The sequence below is a fragment of the Atractosteus spatula genome, chromosome 14 (genome assembly GCF_055471065.1).
Source record: "Atractosteus spatula isolate fAtrSpa1 chromosome 14, fAtrSpa1.hap1, whole genome shotgun sequence".
NCBI classification, from domain to species: domain Eukaryota; kingdom Metazoa; phylum Chordata; class Actinopteri; order Semionotiformes; family Lepisosteidae; genus Atractosteus; species Atractosteus spatula.
The window spans coordinates 9,509,901-9,533,853 of NC_142719.1; the positions used below are offsets into that span (position 1 = coordinate 9,509,901).

General features: G+C 38.6%; 1 protein-coding gene across 3 annotated transcripts in view; it reads left to right on the forward strand.

Moving 5' to 3' along the window:
- Positions 1-2,367: 2,367 nt before the first annotated feature.
- Positions 2,368-23,953, forward strand: part of LOC148820578 (synaptotagmin-like protein 1) — a 31,652-nt gene continuing 10,066 nt past the window's right edge. Inside the window, exons 1-7 of one of the 3 annotated variants that reach the window (XM_088933197.1) lie at positions 2,368-2,444; positions 18,082-18,523; positions 19,217-19,365; positions 20,839-21,025; positions 21,786-21,843; positions 22,836-22,878; positions 23,446-23,534. In XM_088933197.1, coding sequence (XP_088789323.1) covers positions 18,396-18,523; positions 19,217-19,365; positions 20,839-21,025; positions 21,786-21,843; positions 22,836-22,878; positions 23,446-23,534 — 654 coding nt within the window. In that variant the 5' untranslated portion in view covers positions 2,368-2,444; positions 18,082-18,395. The remainder of the gene's footprint in view (positions 2,445-18,081; positions 18,524-19,216; positions 19,366-20,838; positions 21,026-21,785; positions 21,844-22,835; positions 22,879-23,445; positions 23,535-23,953) is intronic. The other 2 variants (XM_088933198.1, XM_088933199.1) reach the window with 2 other exon arrangements.

Below are 23,953 nucleotides of genomic sequence, written 5' to 3' on the forward strand. Positions count from 1 at the left end.
AGATTGTGGTAGAAATCTTTCTGATGGCTACAAGATGTATTAAATGAATAATTAGGACATATGATGTGAACTTTTGATTTGATTGACGAGATCTGAGTGGTAGGCCCTGTGTTTTTCATGATGGAGGGTAAGTTCTGTGAATTGTCTTTCTTCCATGGATGTTTGATTTATTAGTGGCTTGTTGAGCCTCATTATTCCTTGACTGAACATTAACCTTCACACCATGATCCAGCAGGAATCTTTTTTCCCCCATGAAATGAGTTTTGTAGGATCTTCTCTGTGGAACACTGAGTCACAAGCACATAACTCCGGAAGGATTTGAGCTCTAATTGAATCCGCAGCTTTTGTTAGCTTTCTATAGTCTAAATCTTCAGAGCATCACTTTCCCTAGACTAAAATTATAACTCCTTACTATCTGTTTTGCTGTTAATGCTTCAGTCTGTTTTGGAGAAGTGCTGCCATCCTTGTAGCCATGTAGATTCGAACAGGTTCACCAGCACTTCAGCGATTAATGTTTCCTGTTTGACTTCACGCCGATGCTGTTTTACTTTCTCCACTGTGTGTGAATTAAGAAATGATTAACCCATTGTAAAATGACTCACGGACTGAGTCATTGGTAACCTTGTTGTAGACTCAGTTACACTGAGACATGTTAAACAGAACTGGTGTGGTGTGTAGCTATTGTTCATTTAAGGGAACATCTAAATGTTAATTTCATGTGAGATATTAACCATTACTTGTTCCTTTGCAGACAACACACACACTGAGGCAGCTACCCATTCAAACAAATATTTGTTCATTTAGCTTTCTGTCGTTGTGACACAGCCCCAAAGCAAAAACCCCATTTTCAGCTCACTTTACTGTGGAGAGGCTGGCCATCAGCCCATCCATCCTTGGGAAAGTAGCTGGGAACTCGATACAAACTGTTAATTAAAGTTTAAATTCATCTGCTTCTAGTACCCTGAGTGGCACCTCTTCCAGAACAGCTCCCTCTGTCTCCATGGTAGGAATGCTACTTTGGAAAGTACTGAACATTTAGTCACCTAACAGCAAAGTGGATTTGCTTAGTTGTCTCAAGAACAGGCCCATGCAGACTTCAGCAATCTGAGGAGATCAGGGTTTGAGGTGATATTTTTGCTGTAGAGGTTTGTGGAATGAGTTTCAGGGTTCCTTTTTCACCTCCTATTTTTGATAAGCTCATTCGCACTGTGCAGGCAATACTGCCACACTTGAAACATTCTATAGTATCTGAGTTTATTAGTGTCATTGTTTCCTTTATGGCCATAAGATTAGGTGCAATTAAGATTACACAGGTTTCCTGCTGCCTCTTGATTAAATACAGTAACTTTCTGCTGGGTGGTTTGTTCAAAGGGACATTTGAATGCTTAAGGTTGAGGCGTCCCAGTTTGTCAATATTTAGACTGTGGAGTTTTTGTGCAGCAGGAGCATGAACATGTGTGTTTTATACATACTCCAGGGTTATATACTCTGGATCCACCTTTGCAGAATGGCACAAAACACTATTTGAAGCAATTTGTTCAGAAGGGAATGCTACTTTTATCTCCATTCCTTCATCTCTCTTTTTCTCAGGTAATAATAAACGTTAGTTGTCAGGTTTTACAGTTATTGAAGTCATCCACAAGCTGCTTCACAAATGTGGTTGAATGAAGACCCTCAGAGACCACTTTCATTTGGCAGAAGTAGGTATTGCAAATAATTCAGATTACACTGCCATCGGGTCTTTGCCTGATTTAAGCACAGATTTTAATGTGCTCAGTTTGTACATAGTTCAGTAGTTCGTGACTGGTAGTATTAAAAATAGCATTTGTTTCATAATATCGGTAACAATTGAAAAATGATTCCAAATCCTTCAAGATCTACTCTTCAGAGGTCAAAGTATTCCTGAACAAAATTTTGTACTGCAGAACTGGTGATAATTAGACATATTTATTAGCTTAGTTCTTTTGTGGTGCTGAATTCTTTATGGTGTCCAAAATATTTTACGCAGCTGAAGTAATATTGCATTAATCATAAATTGTCTTTTAAAGACCCGACCCCTGTAAGCCATAATTGATTTTGGAAAGAAGTATTAAATATTAAGATGTCGTTTAGTCTGAAATGAGCAGTTATTTGACGTGAAAAAGAGACCTTGGGGTCTTCACATTCTAAAAAAAACTGCTTTTATTTTAGAAATTAAGAGGTAAACACAATTGAGATAACGAAGCTAATTCTACAGACTGCACCCTCTTAGTCCCACTGCAATAGAGATTCCGGTCCGGGTTTTGCATCGAGCCTCTCACAAGAAGGCGGCTACAGAGAATGGAGCATCCTGTTCTCTGCAGGGGGGGCACCCTCGCTTTTGTGAACACGCACCTGTTAGACTCCACTGCTGGAGTTGGCATCTACACACCTGCTCGCAACGGAGGGATCCTTAAACACGACAGGTGAGGACATTTCGAAAGCTATCGCTGAAATGCATAAGGGGATATCCAGTCTCAGACAATACATTTAGGAGCAAAAGCTATTAGCTCTTTTGGTCACTACAGATTGCCAGCGTAATAAACCTGATTGGTTTTGAGTTTGTGTGGCACTGTATATTTTAAGTCAGCCCCGCTAGATTGTATGTCTTTGTTTCGTGAGTTAATCAAACGTTGATAAAAGTCGGTGTATTAACTTTACACCTGTACCGTGCAGGACGAGTGATGGCTGTCTAAACCAATTTTCATACCACAACACTCGGAAAAGTCAGACAGCAATACTCTGGTTTGATTGTAGATTACTTCAGTGTGGTTAAAGCAGCTACTGACTCACTTGTAAGTATACTAACATTACGCACTAGTAATGTAAAATGTCGCAGCTGTGGTAGCGCAATAACGTTTGTTTCTGTAACAGTGTTCATTGTTTAAAAAAATAGGAAGGTATTTTTTATCTGCATAATGATGTTGAGTAAACACTAGCCCTGAGCTAAATATATCCAAAGTTTAAGTTAATACTTTACAAAAGGGATGTAAGACATACTCCTAGTTTTCGTTCTACTGTATACAGTACATATATAATTTAACGACGCAAAGCTTTCGATATTCTACTGTATTGAGGTCGCGGTAAATAGAGAAGCTCCGTAGCTTTACCTCTTAGTGAGACTCCTGATTAGGAAGTAACACAGGGGGAAAGGCGCTGACAAGATATTGCAATGTTAAAAAAGTTAAACATTTACAAAGTGTAAAGAGTCGGTTATTACTTTTTGAATACCTGGTTTATTTTGGCTTATAATGTAGGTAAAGAATCCCTTTCCCTTAACACAGTTCTGTGGTTTCTGAAGTGCATGAAACCGCAGGTAGACATCCTGTTTGTACATGTGTATATGAATATCACAGCGAGATATGCGTAAATCCAACAAAATATCGAAACGCCATTTTTAAAAATTAAAGCGCTGTATAAGAGCCGCTATTGCTGGTCGCACGTTGTAAATCGTTAAATTGGTCAAATCTAAAGTGTTTAGATAGGTGTAATGATAAGGCATGTAAAGCTTTGATGTGAGAAGAGGCGGCTCTTTCTTTGTGGTGGCGAGTGGTTCACTTCCTAATGACCGTAATTTATGCTTCAGTTGAAACCCCTTAAGTATTTTTAACTGTTCCCCTTAGTGTGCTTTATTTGTGTTCGAGATAGACATTTATTAATCTCAATGGAAAGAACCACGCAGAACAGCTTTTAAAGGTTATTTGGCACAATCCGCCCCTTCTTCGCAACTGTAGATGAAGGGATGTTTTTACTTACCAGCTCTTCTAAATTGGTCAGATTTAAAAGAGCTCTAGGGCTTGCCTGGGTCCTGCTTTGACAGCATCATTGTTGCTTTCCAAAACATTTTTACTTCACGTTTAATCCACTGGAAGAAAGACATAGGCTTGTGTTCTGGTGTATGGGGAACTGAAGGTGGAGGACACGTGATAAACTGTCTAAATTTGTAATTAGGTCATCTACGCACATGACCACGTAGGTAAATGCAGTTCTTTAATTTTACTAATAAAATCCAACTTTCTCCATCACTCAGATTAAGTGCAAGTAGGTTGAAGAGATTCAAGTCTTGGGTTTGTGAAATGGATATCACCTTGTGCATGCCGAGCTATGAACAATAAAGTATTGGCCGAGTGTAATGGTGTCATGAATTAGTGTTACAAATTTATCAGATCCAGTTGAAGTGCATTGATAGTTCCTATTCTGTCAGTATGAGTTACTGTAACACTTAATACAGTGCAGCATTTAATAAAAGCATTCTTTTTCTATTCAACAGAAAAGAAATATATAATTTCTCTTCAGTTATGCCCTATTTGAGAATGGAGACAACTTAAATATAAGGTAGTCTTATTAATGAGCTTATTACTCTCAGGATAGGGCAACTATAGAAAAAGCATCCTGTCTTGTAGTGTCCTGATGTTACAGATCATGTGGATAACACAGAAGTGATTCTGAGAGCACAGAACTGTCACGTCATGTCATTTACCAAACCCACTTTATACCATACGGTGTCGTGGGAAGCCGGAGCCTACCCAGCAAGCAACGAGCGCAAGGCAGGGTACACCCTGGACAGGGCGCCAGTCCATCGCAGGGCAAGTGCAAGCCAATCACACATGGGCACAATATGGAGGCCACAGTAAAGGCCAAGGGGAGAAATTTGGCTTGGACACCGGGATAACACCCTACTCTTATCGAGAAATGCCCGGGGATCTTTAAGGAGACTGAGAGTCAGGACCTCAGTTTAATGTCACATCCAAAAGACGGCACCCACTACAGTATAGTGTCCCCGCCACTATACCGGGGCATTAGAACCCAGACAGACTGCAGGGTGGGCACCCCCCACTGGTCCTACTAACACCACTTCCAGAAGCAACCATAGCTTCCCAGGAGGTCTCCCATCCAGGTACTGACCAGGTTCAACCTTGATTAGCTTCAGTGGGTTGCCAGTTGAGAGCTGCAGGGTGATATGGCTGCTGGCTGATACATAGAGCTGTGTACAAGGGAATTGTATAGAACTTCTAATACTGTGGTAGGATTCCTATTGTACTGCAGACAAATACTTTGTTTTATAAAGGTGCATTGTATAATAATCACAAAATACACAATGTACTTCAATTAAAGTGAAATATGCAAAAGGAAGTGAATGTCAGAGTAGAAAGATACAAACATTTTTGTTTTAAGTTAGTGTTAAGAAAACCTTTAGCAATTATTTTAACTAGAAATGGACCCATTTATACTTTACTTTTAAATCAGAGGAGCCCTGTAGTTGATGTCTCAGACGCAGAGCTGGTTCTGTGCCTCTATTTAGAAATGGGGATAAAAAGAGCCATTTGAATTGATGTCAGAGCTGCCAAAACCCCACGCTGATCAAACTCCTATACAGGAGTCTAGCCTTTATCTCTGTGGCTATAAAGATTCAAACCTTCAGGAGTGTATTTCACATTTGAAGCTGTTTGTTTTACTTTTGCATCAGACTGTTTTTAAAATTGTCCACATTAATCAAACCTCTTTTGTTTTTTTTTTGCTCAACCACATTGATAACCAGTCCTCCTGTTTTAGGTGAATACTTTGAGACTGATGTTGTTTGAGTTCAAAAATAAATTTGACCTTTATTCAGAGGTATTGAGATGACATTGTGGCTGGCGTTGCCTCTCTGTTTTCAATTGTTTATTTACCACTAGTATTAAAATCAAACAAGAAATTATCCTGTACAATGGGGAGGACAGGTACTAGGATGGGCCAGTCTAAAAGCCAGATATTTTATGAGTTTGCTTTTATATTTCCATAGAGTACAAAAACAACAGTGTGACTAACTGCACAAGATCACGTTATGTAACTGCTTGCTAATAAGCAGTACCAAATCACAGCACACACTTCTAACGGTAGCCCAATAAAGCTGTATTTTTTCCAAGAGCAGTGACGTGCACACCTTTTTTTAACTTACTGTAGCATGCCTAGATTAGCTTTGAGAGGGTGAAGGAGTAATACAGGATTTTTGAAAACACACAAAGAGGACAGATATTTTCCCTACTGTATTCCCACTTTCTAGTCAGTGACTGTCTCCATTGCTTTTTTGTGCAGATGTTGAGAGAAGGAAAATGAAGTTTCAGGAGCTGTGTGTAATAAGCTGACACACAAAGCTGAGGACACACAAGTGTTGCACGTACTGTATGCTTGCAGACAACAATCACTCTCCAGCACCCTCCTGGTCAGAAAACCAATGAACCACATAATAAAAAAGAAAACACGAGCTATGCAATTTATTTAATAGTGTGAAGTTGCGACCAATTAAACAAACTTGCAGGAAAACAGTTGAAGATACAATCATGTTAGTGGAATGTCCTGTCTTAGAATCATACAGGAATAATATTTGGTAGTACTTTAACAAAACTGTATTTAACCTATTTAATTATATGTCAGGCCAATGCCTAATATCAGATAATACTTTGGAAAGTAAGTTAATGAGACCTTTTACATTCGTAGCTAAAAGCCTTGAACGTTTTAAACCTGGAGGGAGAAAAGGCCTGCTGTAGCAGAGTGGCAACAATAATGGCCAAGTTTAAAAAAACAAGTGTCAAAGAGCAAGGCCTCACAAAAACACTCAGCACCTGGGGCTCATTTGAAAAATGGTCTTTGGATTGAAATAGTTTGTGTACGTGACCGTCAATGTGCGACCTTGATTTTCTGGTAAAGGGATCCATGCATGTTCATGTAAAACTGTATGTATAAAAGCAGAAAGGCTTTTAGCACTTTTAGGTTGATATGAAATCTCCTGCTGCTTTAAACAGGATGTACAACATAAATATTTTGTAACCGAAATTGCCCAGAAATGTTTTTGCACAAGTTTTCAAGTTTTGCTTCATGATAACTGTAATTAAAAAAAGTTATTCTGAAACTTTTGAAACTCTTTTGAAAAAGATATGTACCAAAGAAGAGTCTTGATATTTCACCCATAACGCCTTTATCAAGAGTACCGTAGCTCAAAAGCCAGTTGTTTCTGCTCTTTGGTCTTTCATGACAGAGCCTGCAGGTGGGTAGTGAAGGACTGTCTTATATAAATGTGATATAGTGAAGCACCTATTAAGTGTATATTATCAATGTTTATGCTCCAAGATAAGCACATGGGGAAGGAATACTTTAACACCTATTGGTTTTAATCCACTCGAATATGGATGGCCTGCAATATTCCAAACACATTGTTGTTTGTTTGAAATTTAGTTGGCATCGTTTTGAAAAGATCTTGATATACACATAGAAATTCATGATCTTTGAAGCAGCAGGCTGTTACCTAGAAACACACAAAGGCTTTTAAGCAATGCTTTCAGGCTTTACCAAGTTCCTTGTTTTCCACCCTGGAGGGACTTAACAAGCAGATATCAGCAAGGCCTATCAAGGCCTTCAGTAGTACCTTGCTGATCTGTATTTCATGTCCTTAGATGACAGAAGCCTCTTTCATTACCTCTGCTTTCCTGTCACTTCTTTTTTTATAGATTTGCTGCTGACTATTGTTTTCTGCAGTGTTCTCTGCTTTTACTTTAACGTTTGACCAGTCTTTCCTGAAGCTACCTAAAGTGGAATTACCAGTTCACTCAGAAAAATGAAATTTGAAAAGGTATGCTGTAAATTAGCATAACAAAGGTTCTTTTGCATATTCATTACTTACATCATTACTTATAGCAAGTGCACTGCTGCGTCAAAATCTTAGGCCTTCTTTCAGTGTTTCCTTTTTTGTGGAGAAACAATTCTGTGGGAATACGTCTATTGAAATATTAGCCATTTTGTTTTCAGCTCACAATTCTGATCTTTATCTTGCAGAACAAAAAGTCAGCTTTTAGCGTTATGTACATCACCATCAATTCAGTTATCAATTATTTTATATTAGCTACTAAAACATACCATATCAGACTCCCCTCTTTACATACCTTGATGTTGTTTTTGAAAATTCTGATCTATTTGAGTTAGAAATGCTAATTGACAAGTTTGATTTCTGAATTAATAACAAAAGTTGTTGAGATCAAAGAAAGTAAGTCCTAATTGTGTACAAGATGCCTAAGATGTTTGCATGGCAGTATTTATAAAAGACTAAAATTGTGTTCCCCCCATGAATTCCAAATGTACTTCCTGTAGCTGTTACTGGTATCATGTTTTCTTTTGATATGTTGATACATTTTCCCCGAGTATGTTACTTGGGTTTGTATCTGCTATAGTGCGTGCACAGATGACAAATTGTACATAAGAAACTGTGCTGTTTAGAATATTGTTCTGTTGTTTGTCTAAAATGAAATGTGGACTATAAGTAGCTGCAAATAAAAAAGAGTAAACACAACATTAGGGACTATATTAGCCTCCGCGGTTTGTGAAACCCTCATGAATTGCCATGTCAACTTAAATGATTCAAGCAGATACAGTTGCAATTACTGCTCTTTGCAGCCACAGCAATCATTTCCACCGGCACAGAGATGTTACTTTGTGACAGTGACTGCAAGACTGCACCACAGAAGAGAGGGCAAGGCTGGTGGTTTAGCCTCCCCAAGGCATTATATCCTGTGTGTGAAGAAGGTGTGAGTGAGAGGCTGTGTTTCGGCTCTGTAGATGAATAGCACTTCATAGACAGGTCTGATGAGAAAAGGTCATAAAGGTTTCCTGCAGCAGGGGAGATGGGGGCGGAGAGAGGGGTGTATTATTAGTGCAGTGCCTTTCATCTGTTCTTTTATTTTTCCTTTACTAATTGGGCACATTTTCCCCAGTGATACCTAGAGGCTGTTTTGGTTCCTCCCCAAAGAGCCTCTGGACTCTGGTCATTATGTGCTCCTGTTGTGTCATTCCAGAAAATCTGAGAAATTTGTTCCATTTCTGTTTTCACATCAGACTTAGCCCCGTTTGCCTGCGTGTCGGTACTCACACATACACACGGGACTTGAATATTGTTGTCGAGTGTTCTTAAAAAGTTCTGAGAACTGATGAATTGGTCGGTGACTAATCTTCTTACAGAAAGGAATAGTCAATCAGTGCAGGTGATGGTAAGACTGTTTTGGAGTGTACAGACATATGTTTCGTTTTCTTTTTTAAAAATGGTACAGTGCATAATTGAAAGGCAGGCTCAAATCTTGCCACTGCAATGCTGCTGTAGTTAATCACATAACAAGCTGTATTTTGTTTTGCAGTTCATATTTTGTAGTTTTCTCTGTTCTGTTTCATGTCACTCTGCCTCACCACTTGCCTGTTTCCCAGATAGTTAACTGAAAAGAGAAACCGACAGTTTGCAAGGGCCAGATTCCCACAGCAGAGTGGCATGCCCGAGTTTTGCGTATCCTGATTGTCTTCTCTTGTTTTCACTCTGGGATCCATGCAGCTGCTGCATATGTCTTGTTATTTGTGCTGCTTCCTGCCATTCCAAGAACTACTACTGTGCAATGTGCACTCCTGGGAAGTTTGTCTTCAATGACAGTAAACTGGATCTTCTTACATTAGTGCTAGATTAAGGAGTGGCACTTGTGCGCAGGCCTGTGGTGCAGCTCTGAGGGGGAAGGTGTAACATACGTGCCCCAGGCACACATCCATAGAATCTACTTGCTAGAGCCAAATACTCCCTGCTGGCCGATCTGGGGAATTGCTGATCAATCTCGCAATGCAGGAGTGCAATGCAAGCATTCTGGCTTTCCTTTCTACACTGCATTACTCTGTTCAACTCATTTCTACTTATTCTGCAGTCTTAACAGAATTCATCAGTTCAGTCAAGGAGAAAAATGTCTAACAACACATTTTACCAACGTTTTGTTGTTTATTAAGCATGTTGGTATGAAGACGTCATCTTTCTTTGTAGCTCATTGACGCCATTCTCAAGCTAGGATAAAATAAAACCAGCTGCTGAAGTCCCCAGTTTATAGATCAGGGCCTTTTGTGCTACATGCCTAACCCCCAACCGCATGTTGAACCTACATAAAGAATCTAGTAGACTTTGTGCCTGCAAACTCACTCAGTTGATCTGAGACCAGCAAACAGGACCTCTCTTCCTAGTGAGTGGGGTGGATCAGCTTAACCAGCTCTGCAAGGCCCTTATGCAAACACTTGCCTTGTTGTGCTCAGGCTGTGACAAGCTGTGGTTTTCACACTGTGTTTACACTCCTGCGTCAAGGCGGAAGAGAAGGATTATGAAAGGACAGTGTTTTAATGTCAATGGGTGTTCCTGCCAGACAAATAATCATCTGGATTTGGAATTGTAACAGTTAGATCGAATCTGACGCTCTGTCAGAGCCTAAATTTTGTTTGGTCATTATTGACCAATATATTCGTATTTGAATTGGTCTTTCAGTTTGTCACAGTGTCCTGACAAATGCTCCTAATCACAAAAAAGCTCTGAACTGTATGTTTCTGTAGTTGATTTAAGATTTAATTGAAAGTTGAAACAACACATTAGAAATTCATATAATACAAGCAGAATAAGACACTCAACTAAACATATTTTACCCTATTACTGGAGGAAGGTTGAAAGATAAAGTGCATACCAGAGCCACAGTGGCTCATGGGGCCAGATCTTATCCTGGTTTCTGTGTTATTAAGCAGACTAGAGAGCATGTGACTACCCCTGAAACAGGACATGGTTCATCATGGGAATTACCCCAAAGAAAAGCTGATCATACAGCTGGGTGGACTGGAGCAACTGGAGTGAAGTACCATTCTCAAGGTATAACAGCTGTGTCTGCAAAGGGGACTTGAACCCACAACCTGTCAGTTATTTGCCCAGAAGTTTATACATTATACAATGCTGCTTCATTATTGGTAATGTTTAGTTACATTATAGTGAGTGTGTTTCTTTAAGTTTCTGCTAATATTTACTAGATACCTAAATCACTTTAAACTGGAAATCAGCAGTTCACAAATTTGTTCACAAATGACATTTGTAAGGACAGCAGCTTTTAATGTGGTTTACTGCAAGGGTTTTGACATAAAATCTACTTTTACGTGAAATTATAAAATGGTTTCAGCTGAGATTGTTGAAAGTTTGAACCGTGGGCCTTACCAAAGTTTTGATTCATCTGTAGAGGAGGTGGAAGATCTGCAGCATGATTTTCAGAAAACATCCGGCATGACTGCGTAAGATTTTATTTGGCAAAATATCAGGGTGACTAGCTGAGGTCTTGATACTGTATACACAAATGATTTATTGCTAGGGAGTTACTGCTCCATAAATATATTATGTGAAAAATGTTCTGGCAAAGTTAAAAGATGATAATTCTGAAATGCTGTTTACTGGTGAGAAATGCATAAGAATAAAACACTATAGGGTTGATAAGAACTGATCAAATTGATACCTTCTCCCTGGGCAGCAGTTAGTGTAACACTGTTGAATTAATCACTTTCAAAACAGGTTTTCCATTTTCTTATAAGAGTCTAATTATAACGTGTTTTGCTAAAATCCTGTTGCCCTTACAGTAAGCTTATATCCAAATGTGTTTGACGATAGTTGTAAAGTAAAAACTACATGCTGATTAAATTGAAATTGGTGCTTGTTTATACTGCCATATGCACATTTTTTGGAATTGCTCATATAGCTTCCCGTGTGCAGCTTGTTGGAAACGCTCTGAATTTTGAAGATGCAGTGAAATGTCTATGTTGCACCTCTGCTACACTGTTTTGTCCAGGAAAAAAGATGAAGTCTAGAGGGGCAAGCTGAGTGGCTACAAAATATACTTTGTTTCATGGAACTTCCTGAGCAAGTTTTCTATTATTGTAGTTTTTGTGTCGGACTTTTGAAAAAACATTTGCCACATGATTTTTTTGCAGTTTGGCTTTAATTTTAACAAAATCATTTTTTAACCTTTTTTATCCGAACATTTTTCCCTTGATGAACATGGGGTGATAGATCTGATACTCTGCTTCTTTTATGAGGAGCGCAGTGACCCCATGCCATTGAGACATGATCACACCATTGAACCAAGAAGGATGAACCTTCAGTCTTGAACCAGCTGTGGCTTATGGATCTTTCCTTGGGCATCCCAAGATGGTCAGTATTGTGAAGGTGGCACACTAGCAAAGATTTCCTTAATTTCCTTAATTATTTGTGTGAGTCAGGGTCTCATAACCCAGTTCTACTGTTCTACTGTACTATACCAAGTGAGCTTACATTTCATTTCACAGTGCGGTTTGGAAGTCAAAAAGTGATGGGCATTGCCTCGTGTCTAAGATGACAGCCTGGTAATATACCATTTCTCACCATACTGTAATTGATTAATTGTTTAATAAAGGCTTAAGGAAGACCCCATCAATTGCTACTGATCATTCTCACCCTCCTTGTCACTTATTCCAGGTGGTCCCATCTGGCAGACATTAAATATCTATAAAGGCAAATTACCGGTCATACCAGGAATGATTTTTATCCTACTGTACAAACCTAAATGCTTTGGTATTAGAGATTATGCTGTTTTGCTTGATAAATACTATGGAACACGGTTGCATAAAATGTAGTATATAAGGCATTCGTTCATTTGTTAATTTGTTAGTTTATATTGAGGTTGTACAGCATCAGAGTGAACGAATTGTGCATTTCTGTGTCCCTTGACAAATTAAATATCTATAATAAGTGTGTTCATCTCCATTTGAGGATCTGAGGTCTGTGTTGGCCTCCTAGCCTTGTTTGGCCACTGGATTATAAACAGAGAAAGATCAAGGTCCTGGAAAGTCACAGACCTTCAGGATTATACACCCTTAAAGCAAAAATAAATACAATTTTGGAAAAAATTAAACTTGTTTCCCAACAGAAAATGATCAAGACCATCTATTCATTGATATTGAATAAAGAATGAGATGGTAAAACCCTGAAAACATTGGTATATACAGTAAGGAGCTTAGCTTGTATTTAATTCATATAATAAAATTGATTAGATTACATTGTTCTGTGCAGAATACAACTCTAATAATATATATAATCTCTGGATTGTCCATGCAGTGAAGATGTGCTGTGTAAAAGGGCAAGGCGATTAGGGTGCAGTCTGTTGAACATAACAAAAAGTACTAATCCCTGGCATGTTTAAACACACAAAAGAGCCTCACCTCTTCTTCAGCGTTCAAGTTCAAACTGCCATTTTCTGTACTAATATTTACAACTTCCAAATTAAGATTTCATTTTGGTGTGGCTTAATGAAATCCTCTGCATGACGTATATTGTAGGTTCACATGACAAACATCCATCCATTTACTTATTGCTTTATCCAGTACAGGGCCATAGATAATGACAAACATAAATAGGCATAAAGACTTTATGCTGGCACCAATATAGTCTTAACCTTAATCTAGCGATTTAATAAAAAATAGTATTATTTTTGACACTTTGACTAATGTGTGTCTTTGACACACATTAATATGTGTACATTATTCAGAAATGTGTTTATTCTTAGACATCCACATATTGTTAATTGACAAAGAGTGTCATTATATGTGGTCCTGCCTTAGTTGCCTTCAAAAGTCATCTGACAGCTTGGGTCATTTTACTGCTGTGATCTAATAATTTTATACAGATAGAGCTACCTTTTATTTGGTCAGTGGCACAGAATGTAATATTCATGGTATTTTTTTTCTTACTGCTGGCCTTCCTTTTGTAAATGTGGAAAATCAAAGCTTATTACAAGTGGACATGGACACAAGTAAATAGATCAGCTGCTCATGGCGGAAGTAGAGTCTTGGGGAACTACAACCTTCACACATTAAAAGTTTTAATAACTCTCCGACATTCGAAACACTTGATTCTTAGATGTTGAGAGTTAATATTGTGATGCCGACTGGGCTCACATACACATGGGTGGTACTGGCTGCACCCAGGTTTAGTAAGTTAATTACGTAATATAGTTGCAACTACAGTTTGTGTTGTACGCAATGTTTTTATTTCACAAAGAAAACAATATTTTCGTTCTTCAGACGCACTGGTTTGATTAATGATGCCCCTAAATCGTGTGTGCCTTGCTAGGAGAACAAGAAAACATGAAAAGAAATATCTGGATTGTATATAGTTAGTAGTTACCATATCAATGTGTAAACACTTACAGTACAGCTCTTCTGACTGCACAAATAAAACTGGGTTTTGTGTGTGCATGTAACTGAACATTATTTCCTTTTGCATGTGTTTTTGAATTTTCAAATTTTAGTATTTTGTAGGTTTCTGCGGTAGGAGTATATGGTGTCAAGCAGGTTCTAAAATATTGATTATTTCTTTGAATTTCCTTTTAAACTGAAGACCTTTTTAGTGCCCAGTTGATTTCATTCCTCTGAAAACCTCAACCAAGCCTTCAGATCAGTTTCCATCATGGCCTTGATATTTAAGTAGCCTTACTCTTGTGTTTTCAATTATCGTCCTGCCTGCAGTTCAATACCTTTTGTGATGGTGAAGCAGTTTTCGATTTTTAGCAGTAGCAGTAGCCCTACCTTCCTACAGTATATCTCTCCCAGTTTCTCGAGTTTGGCTGCCGAAGCCGGCAATTTCCTCTTGCCACCAGTACACACCGCCTTACTTCCCAGTCCATCGTCCATCCATAGCCACTGACCACACTGTCTCCAGGCACGCTTGGATTTTTCCTTTTGTAAAATGTAGTACCAATGACTAGAAAAGTTACTACTGAAAAGCAGGGTGAATAGTTTATAATAGTGTTATTTCACAAAATCTAAAAGTGGAGCCAAGTCCATTTACACAGATTCTTGTAAAAAGTAATAAGCTCTAATATATTGTCAGTTTTGCCAATATCAATTGCCATTAACTTTGTGTTTGTCTTCCACAAGAGTTAGCAGTTTGTAAAACCTGATATGAATTAAACTCGCTGTGTGCTCTGAACTTAGTGTTAGATAGTGTTACCATTGTCAAAGTTTGTCCTTGGGCTTAAGCATGACACACCAAGTGCATTCAAATTTTTCATCTTATTTCATCCACTTTTTCTTGAGATTTTCATTGTTCTGCTGTGCACATCCTGCATGTTTTTAGAAAGTATTCTGCAATTCTGTTGCAGCCTCTTGTTATGAGTTTCTGATGTCTTTTCTCAGTGGCAGTGTGAATCAGGGAACAGTTAAGAAGGACCAGCACAACAGGTGAGAAACACCTGACTTGACTTGTTCTCTTCCGCCTCCCAGAGTTCGGAGGGGATGTTCCATGCTGAATGTTTGGCAAGAGCTGAGAAAAACTGACACGCCTAGCTCCTGTCTGGACTTGACAGAGCTCCCTCTGCAATCAAATCACAGCTTCCCATAATCCTTTTCCCATAGTCCTCCACCCTGCGCTGTGGAAAAAGGGTGCAGAGGAAACTAACAGCACCAGTTGCTATGTCAGGTTCTTGCTTGCACAGTAAAGAAGAGTTGAAAAACCAGTTCCTTTGACTGTAGATGCATATCTTTGTTAACGAACTAGGGAACTCATTACTTGTCCTGGTAAGGCACCTCTTTTAGTTTTCTCATGTTGTAGTACTGTAAACTGGCAAAAGAAAAAAAAATGTACTAATCAAATCACGAAAAAGCAAATGGTGTGAATGAGTGTATTACAAGTTCTGGGATATTGCTTTTCAAGCTTCATAGTACAGGTAATGGCAAAAAGTACTGAACACTGTGGATAATGTAGTGTGCTCTTTTTTGGATGGAAGCTTGTGGTTTATAAGCCTTTTATAAAGAAAGCCGGGACTTGTCTGGTTTACAAACAATTAGAATGGCAAATGCAATTTGGCTATCTATTACTGCAGAGAACAGAAAACGAGTCTGTTCACATAGATACTGAACCTGCATGCCTGCTTTTTTGATATAATTCATTTCTCGAAAACATTTCTCACGGCTGTGCCAATTGTGGACAAGTGTATCACGTGAATCTGGTGGTTTTGCTCTCTACAGTTCCCAATTTCCCTCCTCCCTAATCTGCGAGGTAGACTGTCTATCAGACTGAGAGCAGTTAGATTCATTTGGACCCCAGTGAAGTAGCTCCTGAATTACAGTTTAATTAGATCATTTAGACAATTTTTGAGCATGTGTTTGAAAGAGCAAAGAAAATCTTGTGTCCAGTATATGTCACTAAAGAAGCTGATGAATGTAGGCTACTAGTTCATATGAGGAACTTAAATACAGTCCTAGAAAACTGTGCCACTTTTACATATGTACCCAATAACAAAACAAGATCTTATTTTAAAGTTCCTCTGTGAGAAAACCTGCAGTTTGGGGTCACAGCATATCTAAAGGTCCCTGAACAATTTGGATACCAGGTAGATAAAGTGTTTATAACTTTATTTATATTTTTTCAAAAAAAATTAAAAATGTGATATACAGTTTGACTGAAATTTATGTAGAACTATAGAACAAATGTATACAGAACTTTAGTCAAGACTGAATAGATTGATGAACTTACAAGTCATATGCATGCAAAAACTTTCTGTGTATAAATGATAGAGCCAAAAAGTCTTGTTCTAAATTTTCTCTCATTTGTAACTTAACATATTGTACAATGCTACAACATTTACCAAATAATTCCTTGATTACTGGATTGTATTGAGCATTACATAATTATTAAATAATAAATGCAATACATTATTTATATTATACTGCAATACATGATTAATTTTGCTTTATTCTATAATTTATTGTTCATTTAATAGTATTGGCTCTCATTATGGCACAGAGTATTACCTTGTCTCTCTGTTAAACCTGAAATGACTCATATCCATTTCCATTTAGCATAATAAATATCAGAAATATGTTCCTCTGCCACATGATGTCATGAAACGGACAGAGACAACGTAATAGCTGAGTAGTGGATCCGATTCAGTTTTTCAATTTCCTGTCCCAGAACAGAACTGTCAAAGAGCACATAGTGATTGCACACATCTGCAGGAGCATGTTAGTTAAGGCTAGACTTGTTACAGTACATAACCATAACTTGTTACTTACCCATTCAGTCTTATTGCAGCTGTTATTGTTGCCAGTATTGTAAGTTTGCTGAATATACTGTATCATCTGAACAGAAAGACTGACTAATGACAGGAAATGTGAGGAATAGGATGTAAAAAAAATGCAAGTAGGTACACGTAACATGCAAAACGTTTCACAAACAGAACAGCTCCACCTGACCAGGTGTTCCTTTCAGAGTCCAGGCAGAGTGCTATAAATATACTGTGGTGCTATATATGCAGCAAGCTAGAATAAGGAGTTTGTCTTCAGCCGACTGTGACTGGAGTTTCTCAGGTGGCAGCACACAACCAGGGGTGCAGGGGGTCAGATCAGGCAGAGTAACCTCAGCAAACTCTGACAGTTGACCGGGACCTGTGGGCATACGGTATTGTCACGCCTCCAGTAAATGCCAGCTCTGCTTTGTTCAGTTCAGTTCAATTTATTTTTCTTCAACTTTACGCACTTAATCAGCAGAGCTGCCTAAATGAGAAAAACTAAACGCTTTGTGTCAAGTGCATTATGTACTAAAAATGAAGAATTAAGCCAACAGCTAATTCCAATCAAATCAGTTCATTGAGAGGTTGAAAATAGAATCCTTGTGTCTGAGTGAGCCTGGCACCCCAGTCCTGTTGTTCAGGTTTTTATCAGAGGGCAACCATCAAAAACCTGTAAGTAATAAAACCGAACCATGCTATCGTTTGGTTAAAGCCATACGGTGTAGGACTAGGTTTGGTAACAGTGTAAAAGGACAATGGCAAGGACATTTGTTAAAATATTGAAAAGTTATCAGTGATCATAAGATTTAGAAGGCCTTGCAACTTTAGAACCTACTAATTGCGAAACAGCTGAATATTTGGATTCAACTATTACTATGAACTGTTCATTTTTTCTTGTTGTAAAACAAAACAGTGGGCGGAAAGTTAACACATTTGAGGATGTGAGTCACTTTCTTGCAGTACAGATCTTATCCACTCCTTCAAGCCATCAAAAGCTGTTGGAAGCAAAAAATGATCAAGATAAGCTGAACACAAAGATTGAATTCTCACATTGTCTACTTTGACAAGATCAGATGTCAGAAGGAGAGCTTTTTCTTCAATTTATCTTTGCCTAAACTATACATCTCTCTTTCAAAGTGAATCTAATGTACCTTTCTACATTTTTCCCTAGAAAAGAGGAGTCCCCTGAGAGTCAGAAGGCAAGCCCAGGAGAAAGGATGTGCTGAGAATCCTGCCTTCATCTGTGAAAGTGGGCCTATCCAGTGCCCAGTTCACAGTGCCACCTGGGTTTCCATGGCACTGCAGTGTAAAGCGACTAATAAAGCTGAAATTTAGGGTCTAACCTGACCCTCTTCTTCACTCAGCTCATTTCCCCTTCAGCTCAGGGATGTCATCTGGGACATCCTTTAAGCTCTGAGGGGGTTGGCACAGCCTGCCCCTCTCCTCACCTCTTCCTCTGTATCTACGGCCTACCCCGCACCGGCGATGGAGTCAGCGCCCAGCTCTGACAGCCTGCTGGACCTCAGCTACCTCACAGAGGAAGAACAGGCCTCCATCCTCAATGTGTTGCTGCGAGATTCAGAGTTGCATTGCCTGGAAGAGGGACGAATCAGGTGAGGCGGTGAGATTTGGGTTCCTGGGTCAACAATACAGTACGTCATATATTTTTATCATCTTGTCGGTTAGTTTGGTTTATCATTACCATTCCCTTATAATTTTCAGACCACCTTTTGTTTCTTAACTGAGTGCACTCAGCAGTAAAAGGAAGATCATGAATTGTCTTGATAATTTTCTTTTTTTGGTTTTTGATGGAATCATTATGATGTAATGAAAAAAAGGTCCAAGCTAGTGTGTCACCGTAAGCCTTTGGGGCATTGGTTTTATAAATCTGCATCAATGGCAAGAGTGCTGTCTACTAGTCCACCTACACTACTTAAAGCAAAAAAATGGTTTTCATTGGAGGTCTCCCATTTTAGTATTGCCCAGGCCCAGGCTGGCTTACCTTCTGATATCTGACAAGATTAGCCTAGAAAGCAGTAACCCTTCTGTAAGAAAGCTACCATCTATGGTTCTGTATAGTCATAGGCCTATAAAGTTTGTAGGTCTATAATTGAATAATACAGAGGCTAAAGTCTTGAAAGTCGCAGAAATCTTGTAATTAACTGTTTAGCTCAGGGGAGCGGATGTCCCTGTAACAATCCACATCATTGACCACTTCTGCAAATAAAGAAATCATGGGAATGGCACTCTGTATGAAGTATTGGCTGTGCTATCTTTTTTGTGAAATCTCTCTATCTTTTCTGTAGCAAGCTGCGACACACGGTGTCCAACCCCAAGGAGCTCAAGTCCCTCACTGGAGAGTGGTTCAGCGAGGCCAGATCCAAACGCCATAGGAATAGGAAGTATGGCTCAGATATCGTTCGGGCATCCATCCGACGAAAAAAGAAGCCTAAAGGTGAGTGTCCCTGAGCTGTTGGGAATGCTTCAGTGATGCATACCGCTCCGGTACAGTTAAACAGTTTGCTCTCGTATTGAATAGTCATCATGGCCATTATTTGACATCAGGACAGAATTATTTTTCTGTTGGAAGTCATGGAGGACCACAGCAGCATTAACAGGACTGTATTAACAAGTGTCTGTAACCTGTCTGCCAGTGGCTGATCCACACATGTAACACTTCCCTGTAGTCCAAAACTCTATACCACAGCCCCAGTGTTATGGCAAAAGATGCTGTACTTTAGATGCAAAAGGAGTGTTATTAAAACATTTCTGTGCTGTATAACACCGTAATCAAGTAACACACAGTTTTGGTTTTGGTTGTTCAGATCTTGATACTAGGTCAGTTTGTGCCTGGTGCAAAGAAGGCATGCTCTCAAGGCTGTTATCTGTCAGATGTTGCTTGCTAATGCTTTACACGCTCTATTCTCAATTTCTGAATTGCAAAATATCGCTCTTTTGGACATGGAAAAGCCTGTAGTTTGGTTGCCTTTAAAACTACAGTATGTGGTAGAACCCTAATTTAGTGTGGTTGTAATTATCAAGATACATTTTAACTGTGTTTTGAACTGAACAGAATAATTTGCTTGTACTTGGAATTGCTGATAGTTGTACAGTCAGAAAAGTGTTTCTTTTCTCTACATTACTAACCAACTCCCTTTCCTTTACTGTATCAAACACAGAAACACTGTTTCCAGACAGTGATTTTTAAAGGTTATGGGAATGTAATATAAGAATGTAATGTACATTTCATGTTGATTTTATACCATTACATTTTTGAGAATATTATTTTCTACAATTAATCATATGCAAAATTCTACTTATTTGAGAGTGGTATCCAAACTTGGGATTCATATGTTTATCATAACATGCAAAATCAGTCATCAACATCACTCTCAACTATAGCGAAACAAGAACAACTATCTTATTACTGTTCATGAGAACTGGGTCCAAATTTAATCTAATGAAATTAAAAAAAATCTTAATAAAGTGGTAAAACTCAATTGAAAGAGTGGCATCTGTCCTCTGTTTTCCTCTCAACCTCATCTACATTAATTATTTAAAATGGCTTAATTAGGAAAATGTAACACGTCTGTTCATGCCTGAGAGATTTTGCTGTGAGTCACGTACACGTTTTGACTATTTTCTTGAAGAGACATTACATATGTCCAAACAAAACCCAGGGCCCCAGAACTGTAAGGCAGCCATGCTAACCACTGCGTTACCATGCAGCCCAACAGGAATTGTCCTATTTAAAATAACTCTTACCTTGAATTAGATTGGAAACTGGAAGAATCTACAACCCCTCAGGAATCACATTTGCTTCTCATCAAACATCCCAAAGTAGTTGTCACCACAGTAGTTTGCCCTTAGTTGTATGTGAGATGTTCATATGTTCTAATTGGCCTCCACTTCTCACTCATTCCTGTAGATGTGCCCCTAAGCATTTTAGCCACCAGCAGTGTTTTCACTGTGTCTCCTTACATTGAAGCAGCGGAGAAAGATGAAGTTGGACTCTCCAGCTGCCTCCTAGAAACCCCAGCACTACCCAATGGAGATATTCATACCACTTCAGAATTGAAACCACTAGGCACTGACAAAGTGGGAGAAAATCATCTGTAAGTCGCCAGTCTTCCATGTCTTTAAATGTGGGGAATCGTTATTTCTGAGTTTTTAATTTAAGTCATTGTGTATTAAATTTCACTCTACTATATTATGGCACACAATACCTGCTGTCATGTAGAATACTGCCATGTGGCACAATGCTGCTTCTTTATTTTGTGTGCCTATTAAATCAACTACACATACACATTTAATATATAACATATTTAAATGAATGCAGAAAAGCTACTTACTGGTGTTGTGACATCCTAAAAATGGAATAATATGGATATTATTTTTTTCCTAGATTCTAGAGCACCTTTTCAACAATAGCACCTTCTCATTAGCTTTCAGTCCTGCTAAAAACAGTGTAAAGATATAATATGTGCTGTAAATACAAGATGCAAAATGCATTCTGTGGGTCTTTCCTGATACTTCATCCATGTGTCAACAGCACCAGAAAGTATGATGATGCTAAGAACAGAAACTATAATCTTACTAATACTGCTGGTGAGATAATTACAGTATCTGTACAAGTCAGAACTCTTACTGTTGTGACTCTTTTTCAGTGTTCCTTGGTCTCGACTACAGTCAAGGTTGGATTTTGTCTCAGGGCAGTTTATAATGATATCTTGTTTTTTAAATGATGGTAGTTTTATTGTGTGAATTAATCAAAGCAGGAATTTTACAGCTGATGCCATCAAATACTTTTTTCACAATAATTTGATGTCACACCAAATCTCTAGAGAATGAGTTGGTTCATGTCATGTTTTTCAGTTCCAAGGACAACACGAAGCAGACTTCTCTTGAAGTTGGCAAACACTCATCTGATGAGGTTAGTCATGTTTCACCCCATCAGACTCAGAGGGCACAAACCAATTGGGTTTTGGTGATAGACATCCATGATCCCAATGAGCCACGGTCTTGAAGGTATTGTGCCTTCAAGTCTTCTATTGCTACTCTTCTATGAATGCCCCTCATAGGAAATTTGCTCTTTGTTTTCAGGTTGCCATGCACATACGATACATTAACTTTACTTTGCCATGGTTTTACAATTTTGCCAATCCATTTTTATGAATATACCCTGCTCATTTTAAACTGTAACGTGGCATACCATTCTACACTTTTTAGAAGGCCTAATATTAATTTTTTAATAATGAAATATAGGACTAATTCTGGCCTACCAAGTTCAATGAAAGTCTTTTCAAACCTAATTCATAATGTAAGGTTCCAGATTTTGGTTTAGAGCTACGCACAATGGCCAAAGTATTATGAACTCGACATAATATGTCAGCAAGAAAAGCTTGAACAGGACATGACATGTAGTCCACATGGTTTTCACATGCTGCCCAATCGCGTTTGATTTCTTCTCCAGGACCACCTTCATAAGTCATGGTATTTTGGCCAGTGAGTGTGCATGCAATTATGCCTCCAAATGTTAGCTGCTACAGAAATACAATTTTCTATTACAGTGCATTTGCATGGAACATGACTGTTCTAATGAGGAAAGATGGCCTTACACAGCTGTATCTTCTTGACTTGATGCTTGCCACGTTTCTCTGTCATTAGGAGTGGTATCCAAATCCCCCAGTGGACATTTTGATGAAAACCTAATGTTCTTGGAATCCACAGCTAGATGGGTAGTGCTTTTCCCGGGCAGGATATCCAAATTGACATTCTATTTAATTTTAAAACCTTTTGCCTTGCACAACAAATGGTTCTAAACATTTACCACCCTTTATTTGAAAACATCGTTTCCCACTTGATTAAGTTGAGTGGAATTAACTGTCTTGAGTTTCCTTTCTTAATGCAGTCTTTGTCTTCCAGGTCAATGTAGTCCAAGAGATTCCCAATGACAATTCAGATCAAGGTACAGCCATTTTTAATTCAGAGGTTATTGTATACAAAATAACCAGTATTTGTTAAGCAAATCTAGCTTTCCATTAATGGCCTGTTATGCACTTCCTGTGTATTACAATCATATTGACTGGCAGTGGGTGTCATTATCGGCATATGTCAAGTGATTACATTTGGATTACATGAACAGAACACATGCCAGATAAGAACAAATTTATAGTAACATATAAAAACTGAAGAGTAGGAGTGCATTATAACTGCTGAAAGATTCAGATATTTTCCTGTTTTGTTTGAATAGATTGCTCACTGAAGTAACTATTAATTTATTGTTTTACTTCCATTCAATATTGTTTGTCTGTTAGTATCTTTACCCTCTGTATTCGACTGAAACAGTAACTTTCTTGCAGATGCCAGCTGATTTTTAATGTTCTTTAACATTATGAAAGGGACTGAATTGGTGAGGGATTAGTGATTAACTTTCCTGTTGTCGCTATTTATTTTCTATAATGGCATACATATACAGTATATGCTAATACATTAAGGTGATTGCTTCAGATAACAAACCATCTGTCTGTTTCAGTGTCCAGTAGTATCCAGATTGGGAAGAGTGACCAGAAGCATGTATTAAGTGAGGGATCACGGTTGCAGATTCCAACAGTGTCAGTGCAGGTACGGACTCTGCTTATTCGCTTGCAGTAGGAGACTGGAGAGGCCTGCTGCTTTGTGACTCATTTGTATCAGACTCAAGGAACTGAGCAGCTGTCCTGGCAGTTGGTCACAGTCATTTACCTATGTTGGTTCCATCCTATGACCGTCAGTGTGGATTTAGCAATCGCGAACAGATCAGCTTTGCAAATTAAGAACAGGAGGATGTGAGGATGAGATATAAAGATATTGTTACTTTATAAGAAGTGTGGGGGGATCGTACGAATAAGTGCTTTATAAGTGATAAATAAATCCTAAACCTCCCACAGCCTGCAAGTTGTACTGAACATTCCTGAGATTCGTTTTTTTTGTGAAAACTCAAGCTGCAGAATTGTGAACATATTATGACCTTCTGACAGTGCTGCTAGAAGTGCCAGATCACA